General features: G+C 42.9%; 1 protein-coding gene across 1 annotated transcript in view; it reads right to left on the bottom strand.

The window, feature by feature from the left end:
• Window positions 1-639: 639 nt before the first annotated feature.
• The window catches only part of LOC148139743 (uncharacterized), a 40,609-nt gene continuing 25,311 nt past the window's right edge, over window positions 640-15,937 (bottom strand). The window contains exons 8-11 of the mRNA XM_087980173.1: window positions 14,130-14,294; window positions 12,091-12,258; window positions 3,503-3,663; window positions 640-936 (exon numbers count right to left, since the gene is read on the bottom strand). Coding sequence (XP_087836299.1) covers window positions 874-936; window positions 3,503-3,663; window positions 12,091-12,258; window positions 14,130-14,294 — 557 coding nt within the window. The 3' untranslated portion in view covers window positions 640-873. The remainder of the gene's footprint in view (window positions 937-3,502; window positions 3,664-12,090; window positions 12,259-14,129; window positions 14,295-15,937) is intronic.

Genomic DNA, 15,937 nt, shown 5'->3' with positions numbered 1-15,937 from the left:
CCAGTGACTCTTCTTTAGAACCAAACAATGATATTTTTCTTCAATTCACTCCCAAATGGAAGACCCTTTATTCTGACCCTGTGACCCCATGTTCTAGATGTTCGAGCCAAGAAAAACACCTTTCCTCATCCATCCTTTTAAATTTTCTAAGAACCGTATGTTTCAATGAGATCACTCTCACTCAATAGCAGGAAAAATCTGTGGTAATGCTTCCCAGCATAACTTCCCAGTCAAGACTGACGTTTAGTCAATGGCTAAAGCTCCTTTTAAACTGGCTCAAAACAAGCAAGGCAGGAGGCAGGGAGAGAAAGATGAACAAAATGATTACAACATTTAAAATGACCAGAAAATAAAAAGTGCTGGAATAGGTAGGAGAGACTAAAATGTAAGGAAGACAGAATGAAAGGTGATCAACAGAACAAGCTCAGATTTTATCAAGAAAACATGACTTCAAAGTTTGAGATAAATCATAAAGATGCTGACAGTGGTTGATATTTCACTTCTGTAATATTAGCTTTTATGTCAATGTTACAGAGTAAGAGGCAAAACCAGTCTCCTCAGGGAGACAGGAGTCTACTTTTTGCTCATGCCTGCCCTTGGGTTGACCCCTATTTCCGAGTTACCACAGAAAGACATTGCTTCCACTCTTCACTTCTTTATTCAATGATCATGAGAAACAGAATATGTATACAGACGTCTGTATACTTCAAGGTGCAATATCAGTTTAAAACTGAGAGCATTTAACATATAAACAAGAATACAAGCATATACAAAAAGGCCAGCCCAGTAAGTGTGTACTGATGCCAGCACAGTGCTGCATATTTGAGGTATGTGAAATACTGGGGGAAGAACACCTCAATGTGGCTCACACTATTAGATCCACCTTCCTGTCATGATAGAGTCTGGAGATTGAGGTAGATATTTGCAGTAATCAACCTGCATGAAAAGAAACAAATGAGCAAACATTAATCTCCACATAATGGCAAAGGAAGACCATGAGCCCTAACCATCCACAAAGAGTAACCAGGACATTCAGATCAGAGTCACGTTACTCATGCTCTCCAGGGCTGACCTGCCCAAGTTGGTGAAGGCAGTGGATGGGTGCCTGCACCATTTGGAGCTGGTGGGCCCACAAAATTATTGATGGTACAGTGCCCATACCTACACCCAGAATGTACACTGCCTGTCCATCAGCATCCTGTGATGTAGAGAGTTATGTATCATGATCAGGCTGTCAGTGTACCTTTAATAGACATGCTCAAGATTCCATCATCATATGGAGGAATGTGGCCTGAGAGTATAAAGATCACAAATTCCAACTTAATTAGGGCCGAAGAAGGCAGCATGACTTGCTGATAGAAATTTGCTACTGTTTGCAATTAAACTTTTCAATTCTAGCCCAGGTACTGAAGTGCCAGTGACTGTAATTATTGTGCTGTCAGGAACTGCAAATATCTGTTGAATCTTTCAATCCCACGTTACCCACATCCAGTACTTAACTTGTGGGAACTAATTTAAACATTGCCACAACCGGTACAACTGCCCTCCTGGAAGCAAAGTCCTCGGCACATTGCAGATCACAGGCTCCTTCAAAGTCTCATCCAATTCCCTCTCTACCCCGTGTAAGGAGACTGGCATTTGCTTTTCCTTTAACCTTTCGGGGTCTTTCCTCTCACCTGGAACTCCTTGTTGATGTAACATGCTCCTGTCTAGTGGGAGCTCTGCACAATGGCACGTGGCATCTAGCCTCACCAGGTGGGTGTTCAGATCCAGGGAAACAGGAATGGCAGGAACTTTTACCAACTCTGGTACAATCTCATTGGCATCAATGGCTTTAGTAATGGACAGGTAGATGCTGCAATGTTTACAAATCTGAGCAAAAACTCTCAGAGTTGTCAGGCAGCCTGTGTAATCGTTGTGTTCTGTGGATTTTAATATAGCAGAATCCTAAATAGAGCATTCTGACAGATTTTGTTGTTTATAAATGTTTACTTGAAAGGATTGCTTTCTGAAACGTTAATGCCTTACTTCCAATGACTCCCCAACAAAAGGGAATTCATCCTGTGTCTCTCAATAGAGAAGGCTCATCATTCTCAATTATTAATGAAAAGTTTGCAATGTTCATGTAAAGGAACTCTGGTTCATCATAATAATCTTAAAATAATCTGAAAGTAATAATGTCAAACAATAATTTAAGAAAATCTGTTAAAAGGCATAACATCGTGATTCAAGTCCATTGAAAAATAATTTTCCAATAAAAGATGCTGTACATAATGATGGACTGGGAAACCAGGTGGTACATTGTAAGATGCTTATTATCTTGCTGCCTGGAGGCTCCTGTGGTGATAATGTCCCTACCTGTGGGCCAGGAAGTCTGGGTCGAGATGTGTGTTGTAAAATGTTGATTAAAAATATTGATGATTTCATTGCATTGAGAAACTTTCAGGACCTGTTTTTGATGCCCCTTCCAACATTGACTTCAGTGGAAAGTCAAATTGTGATAATTAGATCCTGTCTTTTAATTGGTTGAAATGAAATGAAAACTGATGTCTCAGCCAATCAAAAGTCAATACTTGTTTTAGTGTCTGTGCGTGAACTGAAATACCCATCAAACTTCACTGAGGGGGAGGTGGGAGTAGGTGAGGGGGGAGAGACAGGAGATGGGAGAGGAAAGGGGTGGATGGGATTGGAGAGGGAAAATGAGGGCGGGAGGAGTATCGGGGAGGAGAGGACAATGGAGGAAGGTGGGAAGAGGAAAAGTGAGTAGAGAAGGAAGGTAGTGAGGAGGGGTTGGTGGAAGGGTAGAGGGGAGGGAATGTGAGGGAATGTAGTGGGAAAGGGGGAGGTCATGTTGAAGGAGGGAGGGAAAAGGGGAGGTGCGGAGTAGAGAAGCAAAGTAGTGAGGAGGGGTTGGTGGAAGGGTGGAGGGGAGGGGAGTTGGAGGTGCAGGGTACCAGGAGAGGAGATTAGGAAGGAAAAGAGAGGATGGAGATTATAATGAGGATAGGGAGGACGGAGGTGGGAGAGAGGGAGTGGAATATGGGGCACTGTAATTCATCTCTTGATTCACAGGCATTGAATTTGAAACTCCAGTTTCTGATTAATAACCTGTGCTGGGAGGTGGTGCAAGTCTCAATCAAGAACTATATCATTTGGCTGATGATTGTCAGACTGCAATCAGAAATAGGTTCTTATGTCAAAGAGGTGATGGAAAAGCAGCTGAAGACTGTATGAATTGTCACCTTCATAACTAGAATACGCATCATACAGAGGAAGATCATGTAGAAATTATAAAGAGAAAAGATGTTTTAAAACTGACCAGAATTACCAAAAATAGATTAAATTCTTACAGCTCAGTAGCATGCCTGCATTCTCTTCTGCCTGTTATCATTGGCATCACCTAAATACATTCTAATGCCCATCTCAACCTCATGATGGGCACATTTGGTAGAATTTGCTCTGGGAATGAACAAGTGGAACATTAAAATAATCGCGTTCTCACCGGAAAACCACAGGATCTCTCCTGCTGATTACTGCCAACACAATCAGCCACACGATTGCCAGGGAAGACCTCTTTGCAAACTCGGGAGCGTTTTACCAGGCTCATGCCACACGTGATGGGGCAGGGTGTCCATGCTGTCCATGAAGACCAAATCCCAAAGACTGCAATCAAACAAAAAGAGAAAAGAAGCAAAGAGTAAATTCTGGAAAATAACTCACCACATTTCCCCTCCATTTCTCCTGAGAACCTCCTGGTGTACAGTTTTGACCATGTGACAGACAGAGATGTAAAACAACTGAGTCACTATTACACACTTGACAGTGTCACAATAAATCAGATAACCTCTATGACTCAAATCGGAGACTGAGTGGACCCATTCTTTCTGCATAATTAGGTCATAAATTTAAAGTCTATCAAAAAAAGCTGGAAAGTGGAACTGGTGTAACTTTAGTTTCCAGACTCAATGGGCTGAAGAACCTTTTCTGTATTGTATGATTCTGTGATCCCATCACAGCACCAGACATAATCCCTCCGTCATCCATGTGTCAGGATAATTTTACAGCAATTCGGAGCACAAAGCACAGTAGATTTTACCCATCCCTTCCTTAGTGCCAGGACGGAAAGGGTTAATTGTAGAGCCCCCTCCTGAGGTCTCTCATCTTCTTTATTCATTCACAGGATAAGGGCATTGCTGGCCATGCAGCAAATGTTGCCCATTCCTAATTGCCCAGAGGGCATTTAAGTGTCAATCACGTTGCTATGGGTCTGAAGTCACATGTCAGTCAGACCAGGTAAGGATGGCAGTTTCCTTCCCTATATGGCATTAATGAACCAGATGGGATTTTCCTGACAATTGGCAATGGATTCATGGTCATCATTAGACCCAATTCCAGATTTTTTATATTGAATTCAAATTCCACCATTTGCATTGGCAGGATTTGAACCAGGGTTCTTAGAACATTACCTGGATCTCTAGATTAACAGCGCAGCGGTAATATCACTAGGCCATCGCTGTAGCTGTTTGATGGAACTTCATCGAGGCACAGATGATCACAAACCTCCTGGGGTGAAAGGGTATCCAAGCACAGTTCATCCAGCTGTGATTCCAATAGAAGCCCCCAAACCATGATGCAGAGTGGGGGTCAGTTAGCTAAGATAGCTGGTTTGCAATGCAGAAAGACAGGTCTGTTTCAACACTGTATGGAATCTAGTCTAATCAACATCAACAGCATGGTTTCAATTCCCACATCAGCTGAGGCTACCACGAAAAAGATTCCTTCTCAACCTCTTCCCCTTGCCGGAGGTATGATGACCCTCACATTAAACCATCTCTCTCTCGCCCTCTAACGCGAGAGCAGAACAGGGCCCTAACCAACCAGAGTGTATTTGTTTGGTAGTTAACTGTCAGTCATCATCTAATGATGCATTGTCCATGGTAATGACTCTACCAATTGGTGTCCACTTGCCAAACAATTATTTGCCAACTAATCCATATTTCAAGCTCACAAAATGTTGTCCACCAACATCTTCCACATTTATTGGCTTTCCACAGAACCTGACAACTCACAGATACACCCACCCACATCTTAACAACTCACGCCCATCCACATCTTAACAACTCATGCACACCCACATCTTAACAACTCACACTCACCCACATCTTAACAACTCACGCACACCCACATCTTAACAACTCACGCTCACCCACATCTTAACAGCTCACGCTCACCCACATTTTAACAACTCATGCACACCCACATCTTAACAATTCACACACACTCACATCTTAACAACTCACGCACATCCACATCTTAACAACTAATGCACACCCACATCTTAACAACTAATGCACACCCACATCTTAACAACTAACACCCAACCACATAGTAGCAACGCACATCCATCTCCACATCTGAACAACTCACGCATACGCACATCTTAACAACTCACGCCAACCAACATCTTAACAACTCACGAACATACACATCTTAACAACTAACGCACACCCACATCTTAACAACTAACACCCAACCACATGGTAGCAACGCACATCCGTCCACATCTTAACAACTCACACATACTCACATCTTAACAACCCATGCTCACCAACATCTTAACAACTCACATTCACCCGCATCTTAACAACTCACGCACACTCACATCTTAACAACTCACGCACACCCACATCTTAACAACTCACAGCCACCCACATCTTAACAACTCACACACTCACATCTTAACAACTCACACCCACCCACATCTTAACAACTCACATACACTCACATCTTAACAACTCACACACACTCACATCTTAACAACTCACACCCACCCACATCCTAACAACTCACGCACACTCACATCTTAAACACTCACACACACCCACATCTTAACAATTCACGCACACTCACATCTTAAACACTCACACACACCCACATCTTAACAACTCACGCACACCCACATCTTATAACTAACACCCAACCACATAGTAGCAATGCACATCCATCCACATCTTAACAACTCACGCATACTCACATCTTAACAACTCACGCTCACCAACTTCTTAACAACTCACGTTCACCCACATCTTAACAACTCACGCACACTCACATCTTAACAACTCACACCCACCCACATCCTAACAACTCATGCACACCCACATCTTAAAACTCACGCACACTCACATCTTAACAACTCACGCATACTCACATCTTAACAACTCACGCACACTCACATCTTAACAACTCACGCACACTCACATCTTAACAACTCACGCACACCAAGATCTTAACAACTCACGCACACTCACATCTTAACAACTCACGCACACCAAGATCTTAACAACTCACGCACACTCACATCTTAACAACTCACCCATACCCACAACTTAACAACTCACGCTCACCCACAATTTAACAACTCACAAACACTCACATCTTAACAACTCACGCACATCCACAACTTAACAACTCACGCTCACCCACATCTTAACAACTCACGCTCACCCACATCTTAACAACTCACAAACACCCACATCTTAACAACTCACGCTCACCCACATTTTAACAACTCATGCACACCCACATCTTATAACTAACACCCAACCACATAGTAGCAATGCACATCCATCCACATCTTAACAACTCACGCATACTCACATCTTAACAACTCATGCACACCCACATCTTAACAACTCACACACACTCACATCTTAACAACTCACACCCACCCACATCTTAACAACTCACACACACTGACATCTTAACAACTCACACACACCCACATCTTAACAACTCACGCACACTCACATCTTAAACTCTCACACACACCCACATCTTAACAACTCACGCTCACCCACAACTTAACAACTCACAAACACCCACATCTTAACAACTCACGCACACTCACATCTTAACAACTCACGCATACTCACATCTTAACAACTCACACCCACCCACATCCTAACAACTCATGCATACCCACATCTTAAAACTCACGCACACTCACATCTTAACAACTCACGCACACTCACATCTTAACAACTCACGCACACCCACATCTTAACAACTCACACATACTCACATCTTAACAACTCACCCATACCCACAACTTAACAACTCACGCTCACCCACAATTTAACAACTCACAAACACTCACATCTTAACAACTCACGCACATCCACAACTTAACAACTCACGCTCACCCACATTTTAACAACTAATGCACACCCACATCTTAACAACTCACACACACTCACATCTTAACAACTCACACCCACCCACATCTTAACAACTCACACACTCACATCTTAACAACTCACACCCACCCACATCTTAACAACTCACACACACTGACATCTTAACAACTCATGCACACCCACATTTTAACAACTCACCCATACCCACAACTTAACAACTCACGCTCACCCACAACTTAACAACTCACAAACACCCACATCTTAACAACTCACGCACACTCACAACCTAACAGCTCACGCACATCCACAACTTAACAACTCACGCCCACCCACATCTTAACAACTCACGCCCACCCACATCCTAACAACTCACGCACACTCACATCTTAAACACTCACACACACCCACATCTTAACAATTCACGCACACTCACATCTTAACAACTCACGCACACTCACATCTTAACAACTCACGCACACCCACATCTTATAACTAACACCCAACCACATAGTAGCAATGCACATCCATCCACATCTTAACAACTCACGCATACTCACATCTTAACAACTCACGCTCACCAACATCTTAACAACTCACGTTCACCCACATCTTAACAAGTCACGCACACTCACATCTTAACAACTCACACCCACCCACATCCTAACAACTCATGCACACCCACATCTTAAAACTCACGCACACTCACATCTTAACAACTCACGCATACTCACATCTTAACAACTCACACACACCCACATCTTAACAACTCACGCATACCCACAACTTAACAACTCACGCTCACCCACAACTTAACAACTCACAAACACCCACATCTTAACAACTCACGCATACTCACATCTTAACAACTCACGCACACTCACATCTTAACAACTCACGCACACTCACATCTTAACAACTCACGCACACTCACATCTTAACAACTCACACACACTGACATCTTAACAACTCATGCACACCCACATCTTAACAACTCACGCACACTCACATCTTAAACACTCACACACACCCACATCTTAACAACTCACACATACTCACATCTTAACAACTCACCCATACCCACAACTTAACAACTCACGCTCACCCACAATTTAACAACTCACAAACACTCACATCTTAACAACTCATGCACATCCACAATTTAACAACTCACGCTCACCCACATTTTAACAACTCATGCACACCCACATCTTAACAACTCACACACACTCACATCTTAACAACTCACACCCACCCACATCTTAACAACTCACACACACTGACATCTTAACAACTCATGCACACCCACATCTTAACAACTCACGCACACTCACATCTTAAACACTCACACACACCCACATCTTAACAACTCACGCATACCCACAACTTAACAACTCACGCTCACCCACAACTTAACAACTCACAAACACCCACATCTTAACAACTCACGCCCACCCACATCTTAACAACTCACACTCACCCACATCTTAACAACTCACGCCCACCCACATCCTAACAACTCACACACACTCACATCTTAACAACTCACACCCACCCACATCCTAACAACTCACGCACACTCACATCTTAAACACTCACACACACTCACATCTTAACAACTCACGCACACCCACATCTTATAACTAACACCCAACCACATAGTAGCAATGCACATCCATCCACATCTTAACAACTCACACACACTCACATCTTAACAACTCACACCCACCCACATCCTAACAACTCACGCACACCCACATCTTAAAACTCACGCACACTCACATCTTAACAACTCACGCATACTCACATCTTAACAACTCACGCACACTCACATCTTAACAACTCATGCACACCCACATTTTAACAACTCACCCATACCCACAACTTAACAACTCACGCTCACCCACAACTTAACAACTCACAAACACTCACATCTTAACAACTCACGCACATCCACAACTTAACAACTCACGCTCACCCACATCTTAACAACTCACAAACACCCACATCTTAACAACTCACGCTCACCCACATTTTAACAACTCATGCACACCCACATCTTAACAACTCACGCATACTCACATCTTAACAACTCACACACACCCACAACTTAACAACTCACACACACTCACAAATTAACAACTCACGCTCACCAACATCTTAACAACAGACGTTCACCCACATCTTTACAACTCACGCACACTCATATCTTAACAACTCATGGTCACCAACATCTTAACAACTCACACACACTCACATCTTAACAACTCACACCCACCCACATCTTAACAACTCACGCACACTCACATCTTAACAACTCACGCTCACCCACATCTTAACAACTCACGCATACTCACATCTTAACAACTCACGCACACTCACATCTTAACAACTCACGCACACCCACATTTTAACAACTCACAAACACTCACATCTTAACAACTCACGCACATCCACAACTTAACAACTCACGCTCACCCACAACTTAACAACTCACAAACACTCACATCTTAACAACTCACGCACATCCACAACTTAACAACTCACGCTCACCCACATCTTAACAACTCACGCTCACCCACATTTTAACAACTCATGCACACCCACATCTTAACAACTCACGCACACTCACATCTTAAACAGTCACACACACCCACATCTTAACAATTCACGCACACCCACATCTTATAACTAACACCCAACCACATAGTAGCAATGCACATCCATCCACATCTTAACAACTCACGCATACTCTCATCTTAACAACTCACGCTCACCAACATCTTAACAACTCACGTTCACCCACATCTTAACAACTCACGCACACTCACATCTTAACAACTCACACACACCCACATCCTAACAACTCACACACACTCACATCTTAACAACACACACACACTCACATCTTAACAACTCACACCCACCCACATCTTAACAACTCACGCACACTCACATCTTAACAACTCATGCACACCCACATCTTAACAACTCACGCACACTCACATCTAACAATCACGCACACGCACATCTTAACAACTCACGCTCACCCACATCTTAACAATTCACACACACGCACATCTTAACAACTCATGCACACCCACATCTTAATAACTCACGCACACCCACATCTTAAACACTCACACACACCCACATCTTAACAACTCACGCATACCCACAACTTAACAACTCACGCTCACCCACAACTTAACAACTCATAAACACCCACATCTTAACAACTCACGCATACTCACATCTTAACAACTCACACCCACCCACATCTTAACAACTCACGCACACTCACATCTTAACAACTCATGCACACCCACATCTTAACAACTCACGCACACTCACATCTAACAATCACGCACACGCACATCTTAACAACTCACGCTCACCCACATCTTAACAATTCACACACACGCACATCTTAACAACTCATGCACACCCACATCTTAATAACTCACGCACACCCACATCTTAAACACTCACACACACCCACAACTTAACAACTCACGCTCACCCACAACTTAACAACTCATAAACACCCACATCTTAATAACTCACGCACACCCACATCTTAACAACTAACACCCAACCACATAGTAGCAATGCACATCCATCCACATCTTAACAACTCACGTTCACCCACATCTTAACAACTCACACACACTCACATCTTAACAACTCACACCCACCCACATCTTAACAACTCACGCACACTCACATCTTAACAACTCATGCACACCCACATCTTAACAACTCACGCACACTCACATCTAACAATCACGCACACGCACATCTTAACAACTCACGCTCACCCACATCTTAACAATTCACACACACGCACATCTTAACAACTCATGCACACCCACATCTTAATAACTCACGCACACCCACATCTTAACAACTAACACCCAACCACATAGTAGCAATGCACATCCATCCACATCTTAACAACTCACGCACACCCATATCTTAACAACTCACGCACACCCACATCTTAACAACTCACGCACACTCATATCTTAACAATTCATACACACTCACATCTTAACAACTCACGCACACTCAGATCTTAACAACTAACAACCACCCACATCTTAACAACTCACATCCACTAAATCTTAACAAAACTCACAACCAAGCCTTATCACACTTACATCTCCAATGCCATTTCTCAAATTAAAACATTGTTGATCCTCATTATAGACTTTAGATTGAGTCTTTTTCTTTATTCTTCCAAGGAATGTGAATGCCACTGGATGGGTCATAGTTGTCCATCTCTAATTGCCATTGAATTGATTGACTTGCTGAGCAGTTTACAGTCAGCCATGTTACTGTGGGTCTGGAGTCACATATAAGCTCGGGAAAGGTGACAGACTTTCTTCCCCATTGGACCCGAGCAAATTAGATGGTTTTACAGCAATTCGTTTATTATTTCATAGTCACCATTACAGAGACTAGCTTTATATTACAGACTTCCTTCAATTGACATATAAGTTCCACCAACTTGGCAACTCACCTTCTCAGTTTTGGATGGGCAATAACTGATGGCCAGGCAGGGACACCCACATTCTGTGAATGATTGTTTAACATGTTTAACACACTTGTGGGACATGAGTGTGACTGGCTGGGTCAGCGTATATTGCCTGTCTCTAGTTACCCATTGAGAAGGTGGTGGTGAGCTGCCTTCTTGAATTGAGAAAGAACAATCTGCCGTGCTGGGATTTGAGTCCACATTCCCCGGAATATTAGCCTGGGCTACCATGTTGTTAGCTCAGGGACATTGCCACTACACCATCACCTCCCCAGGATCTCACACTTGGAAAATGCAGTCATGCCATGCTAGTCAACGGGTCCATTGAGGTTAGACATTACATTGTCATACTCTTACCTGGACAGTCACCACTCCCACAGCTTGTGCCTTGCTCTGTAGGTCCACTGCATGCTAACCCACCATAGGCTGGAGGAGGCTTGTCACATATACGGACTCGTGTCTTGATCCCAAAACAGGAAGCGGAACAGACTGACCAGGGAGACCATTCTGACCACCGTCCATTGACTGAGATATACAGAAGTATTTTACTGAGCGACACTCAGACAAGACACACCACTTACATGATATTATAAACAGAATTACTGTCATTTCTGAGAAAGGGAATATTACAGCATTACTGTATTCAGAGCACAGCTGAAGTGAAGCTGGATTGTTCTGGGATTCTACAAATTCTGAATGATGTTCAGTAAAAACACTGAGTAAGTTCACTCAAAGTTCAGTGGATAACGTTGTGGGGCAGAAGCCTGCTTTTATTCAGGTAAATGTCAACAGAAATAGACATTGTATTCCTCTATTTTAAAGTGAAAAATGTTCAATTGAAAACTGTCTCTCAATGGTCTCGGTTCCACAATTCAGAATATTTCTGACAGTGAATCACCACAACATAGTTTCCTTCTTTCAGACTAACACTGTTACAAACCCAGTAAAGTTTTAATGGTGATTCTTCAGCACCTTAAAGATCTGACCACATTATCCTCCCTGACCTCACATTGAACTCCAATATCACTTTATTCACTATATCGAGAAATGTAGTTTCATCTTACAGGCTAAACGTTACCTCATTTTCTTAGATTCAGATTAACAGAATTATTATAGTGCAGAAGGAGGCCATTTGGCCCGCCATGTGTGTACCAGCTCTCTGAATGTTATCACTTAGTGACATTCCCTTGTTTTTTTCCCATAACTCTGTATATTGTTTCTATCCAAATAATCATCCAATGGCCTTTTGTATATCTCAACTGAACTTGCCTCCACCATATTTCCAGGCAATACATTCCTCTCCCTAACTACGCATTGAGTGAAAAATAATTTTTCTCAGCTAACATTTACTTTTTTTGCAAATTCCCTTACATTTGTGACCTCTTGTTCTGATTATGACTGATTATCCCTATCTCTTCTGCCCAACCCCTCATGATTTTGAAAACCCTCTATCAGATTTCCTCTCACCCTCTATCTTTCCAAGGAGAAGAGTCCAAATTTCCCTGATCTATCCCACTTCATTTTGATTCTGCCATCGACTGTGATGTGGCCTCCTTCCTTCTGCAAACAGTTCACAAAGACGTAAAGAGAATGTGCTTTTCACGAGGATGTCTTTGGAGCTTAAAAGAAGTTAGAATTAGAAAGAGAGAAGAAAAATGGGAGAACAATTTTCAGATTCCTTTAGAATTTCTGAAGTTACACGCGATTGGTAAAGGCTCCCATGGAAACTCAGGGATTGAGGTTTGATTGGTTGTTTTAGCTCACGAAGCAGAGCTTAGTGACAGTGCAATCGTTTCTGTAAACTAATTGCAGAATCATAGAACTGGAGTAGAAGTAGAAGTCCACAGTGTCAGCACTGACTCTCTGAGTGAGCATCATGACTTAGTGCCATTCATAGAGTCATAGATGCATAGAGATGTACTGCATGGAAACAGACGCTTCAGTCTAACTCATCCATGCCAACCCGATATCCTAAATTAATCCAGTCCCATTTGCCAGCACTTGGCCCATATCCCTTTAAACCATTCCTATTCATATACCCATCCAAATGCCTTTTAAATATTCCTCTGGCAGCTCATTCCATACACGCACCACCCTCTGTGTGAAAATGTTACCTCTTAGGACCCTTTTATATCTTCCCCTCTCACCCTAAATCTATGTCCTCTAGTTCTGGACTCCCCCACCCCAGGGAAAAGACCTTGTTTCCTCATAAGCTATTTCTAATTATCTAATAGCCTTGACTAAACCTTCCTTGCCCCATTCTTCCAGGCAGTGTATTGACCCAAACCATTTTCTCTCACATCAATTTTACTTCTTTCACAAATCACTTTAATCCAGTGTCCAGGACCAGGATTAAAATGTGAGTTCTTTTCCATGTTTGTTTGCAGTTAGCCTACCTGGGCAAGGTTCACGCTCCTCACAGGGCTGCAGTTCTGCAGAGGGGCCCTCACAGCGCATTCCACTCTCGGGGTGGGTGCACATACGAATCCGCATCTGGTTCTGACTCCCACACGTAGCAGAACAGATCGACCATGGGGACCAGGGGCTCCAAATACTGGCAGCTGCAACAAGGAGAAAGCAAATCTCTGCCCACATTAATCCGCCTTCCTGGGAAATGTGACTGAATCATTTGAATGAAATACATTAACAGGAAAAAAGGCTGCACCACTCCCTTAGTTCATTCCATTAGGAATCATCCCTCAGAGCATATCTTAAGCTGAAAGACTCAAAGCAACAAATACCACCCCATTGGTTAGCAGGAGGTGATGGTGCAGTGGTAATGCCACTGGATGAGAGATCCAGAGGCAAGATGAGAGTGGTGTTGGAAAAGCACAGCAGGCCAGACATCACAGAGGCCCTGGGGTTATGCTTCTGGGATATGCGTTTGAATTTGGTGAGACTTGAATTCAATTAAAAACAACTCTAATTAAACAGTTGGCCTACTGGTAACCATTCAGAATCGTAGCAGAAAAAATCTGGTTCACTAATGTTCTTGAGGGAAGGAAATCTGCCATCCTCACCTGGTCTGGCCTACATGTGGCTCCGGAACCACAGCAATGTGGTTGACTCTTAACTGCCCTCTGGGCAATAAATGCTGAGCTTCTGCCAATGCCCACACTCCATGAACAAATAAGAAAGAATATCTGAGATTAAGTTCCCTGTGGGTTAGATTGAAATTAATGAATATTTGATGTAGGATATTTTTGCCAGTATTTAGTTTTGTTAGTTATTGTACGATTATGAGAACGAGTTTAATGAAAGTGCTTACATTTCAATTTTTTCCCCCGCTAATCTCCTGTCTCTCCAGTTCTAGAATTCCCTTGTTCAATTTCTGCTACTCCTTTTCTCCTTTAAAATGCTCCATCAATCCCACCTCTTCGTCCAGGTTTCTGATCTAATATCTGTGTATCAGCGTCAGATTCTATAAAACAACTTGGGAATGTTTTTACTAGATACTACGTAAGTGCAGGGGTGTATTGTTACAGACAGGGAAGCGTATAAGTAGATGAACAGCTGAACGTGTTAACGCCCCGTGATGGTACACAGGGTCAGAGGCAGCACCGTGAGGTGGTTGGGCATAGCTCCCAATCCGTCCTGCACTGACTTGGCGGGGTTCTGCCTGGCTGCTGACCAAGGTGCTGAACCAGAGGACACAGGCTGAATGAATCTCAACGCTCTTTCACAATACCCTCCTCCAGTTAGGCTGCAATGTTACAGATTGACAGTATTTTGGCTGTGGTCTTAGCCAATGAGATCATGGTGAAGAGAAGTGTTTTAAAGGAAGGGATGGAGTTCCTTTTGCACTAGTTTTCAGACAAATAGCTAAGCCTGGAAACAACAGTAACCACATTGTGATCTGGACAGCGGCAATAGTCCAGGGAAAGATGAACTCTCAATTTCAAAATATGAGATGTCAATGCTGGAGACGGGAGATTTTATTCATTTATGGGGTGTGGGCATCATGGGCAAGGTCAGCATTTAATGTCCATTCCTAACTTCCCTCGATAAAATGTTTAACATTATCACCCTGACCCACTGGCAGGTACAGGATGGAAAAACTGCTTTTGTCTGCTCCAACATGAACCCACAACCTCCAATGAGCATCAGCCAAGGATGACAGCATCACCTGTCCAGTTTGCCTCTCGAAGAGGATGCGGTTAATGTTGAATTGTTTGATTTTGAAACATCAATTCAACTAAGATAA

This window comes from Chiloscyllium plagiosum, unplaced genomic scaffold (genome assembly GCF_037043375.1).
Source record: "Chiloscyllium plagiosum isolate Xiang-an unplaced genomic scaffold, Cpla_swu_hap1 HiC_scaffold_37, whole genome shotgun sequence".
NCBI classification, from domain to species: Eukaryota; Metazoa; Chordata; class Chondrichthyes; order Orectolobiformes; family Hemiscylliidae; genus Chiloscyllium; species Chiloscyllium plagiosum.
This window is presented reverse-complemented; position numbering and strand designations above follow the sequence as displayed.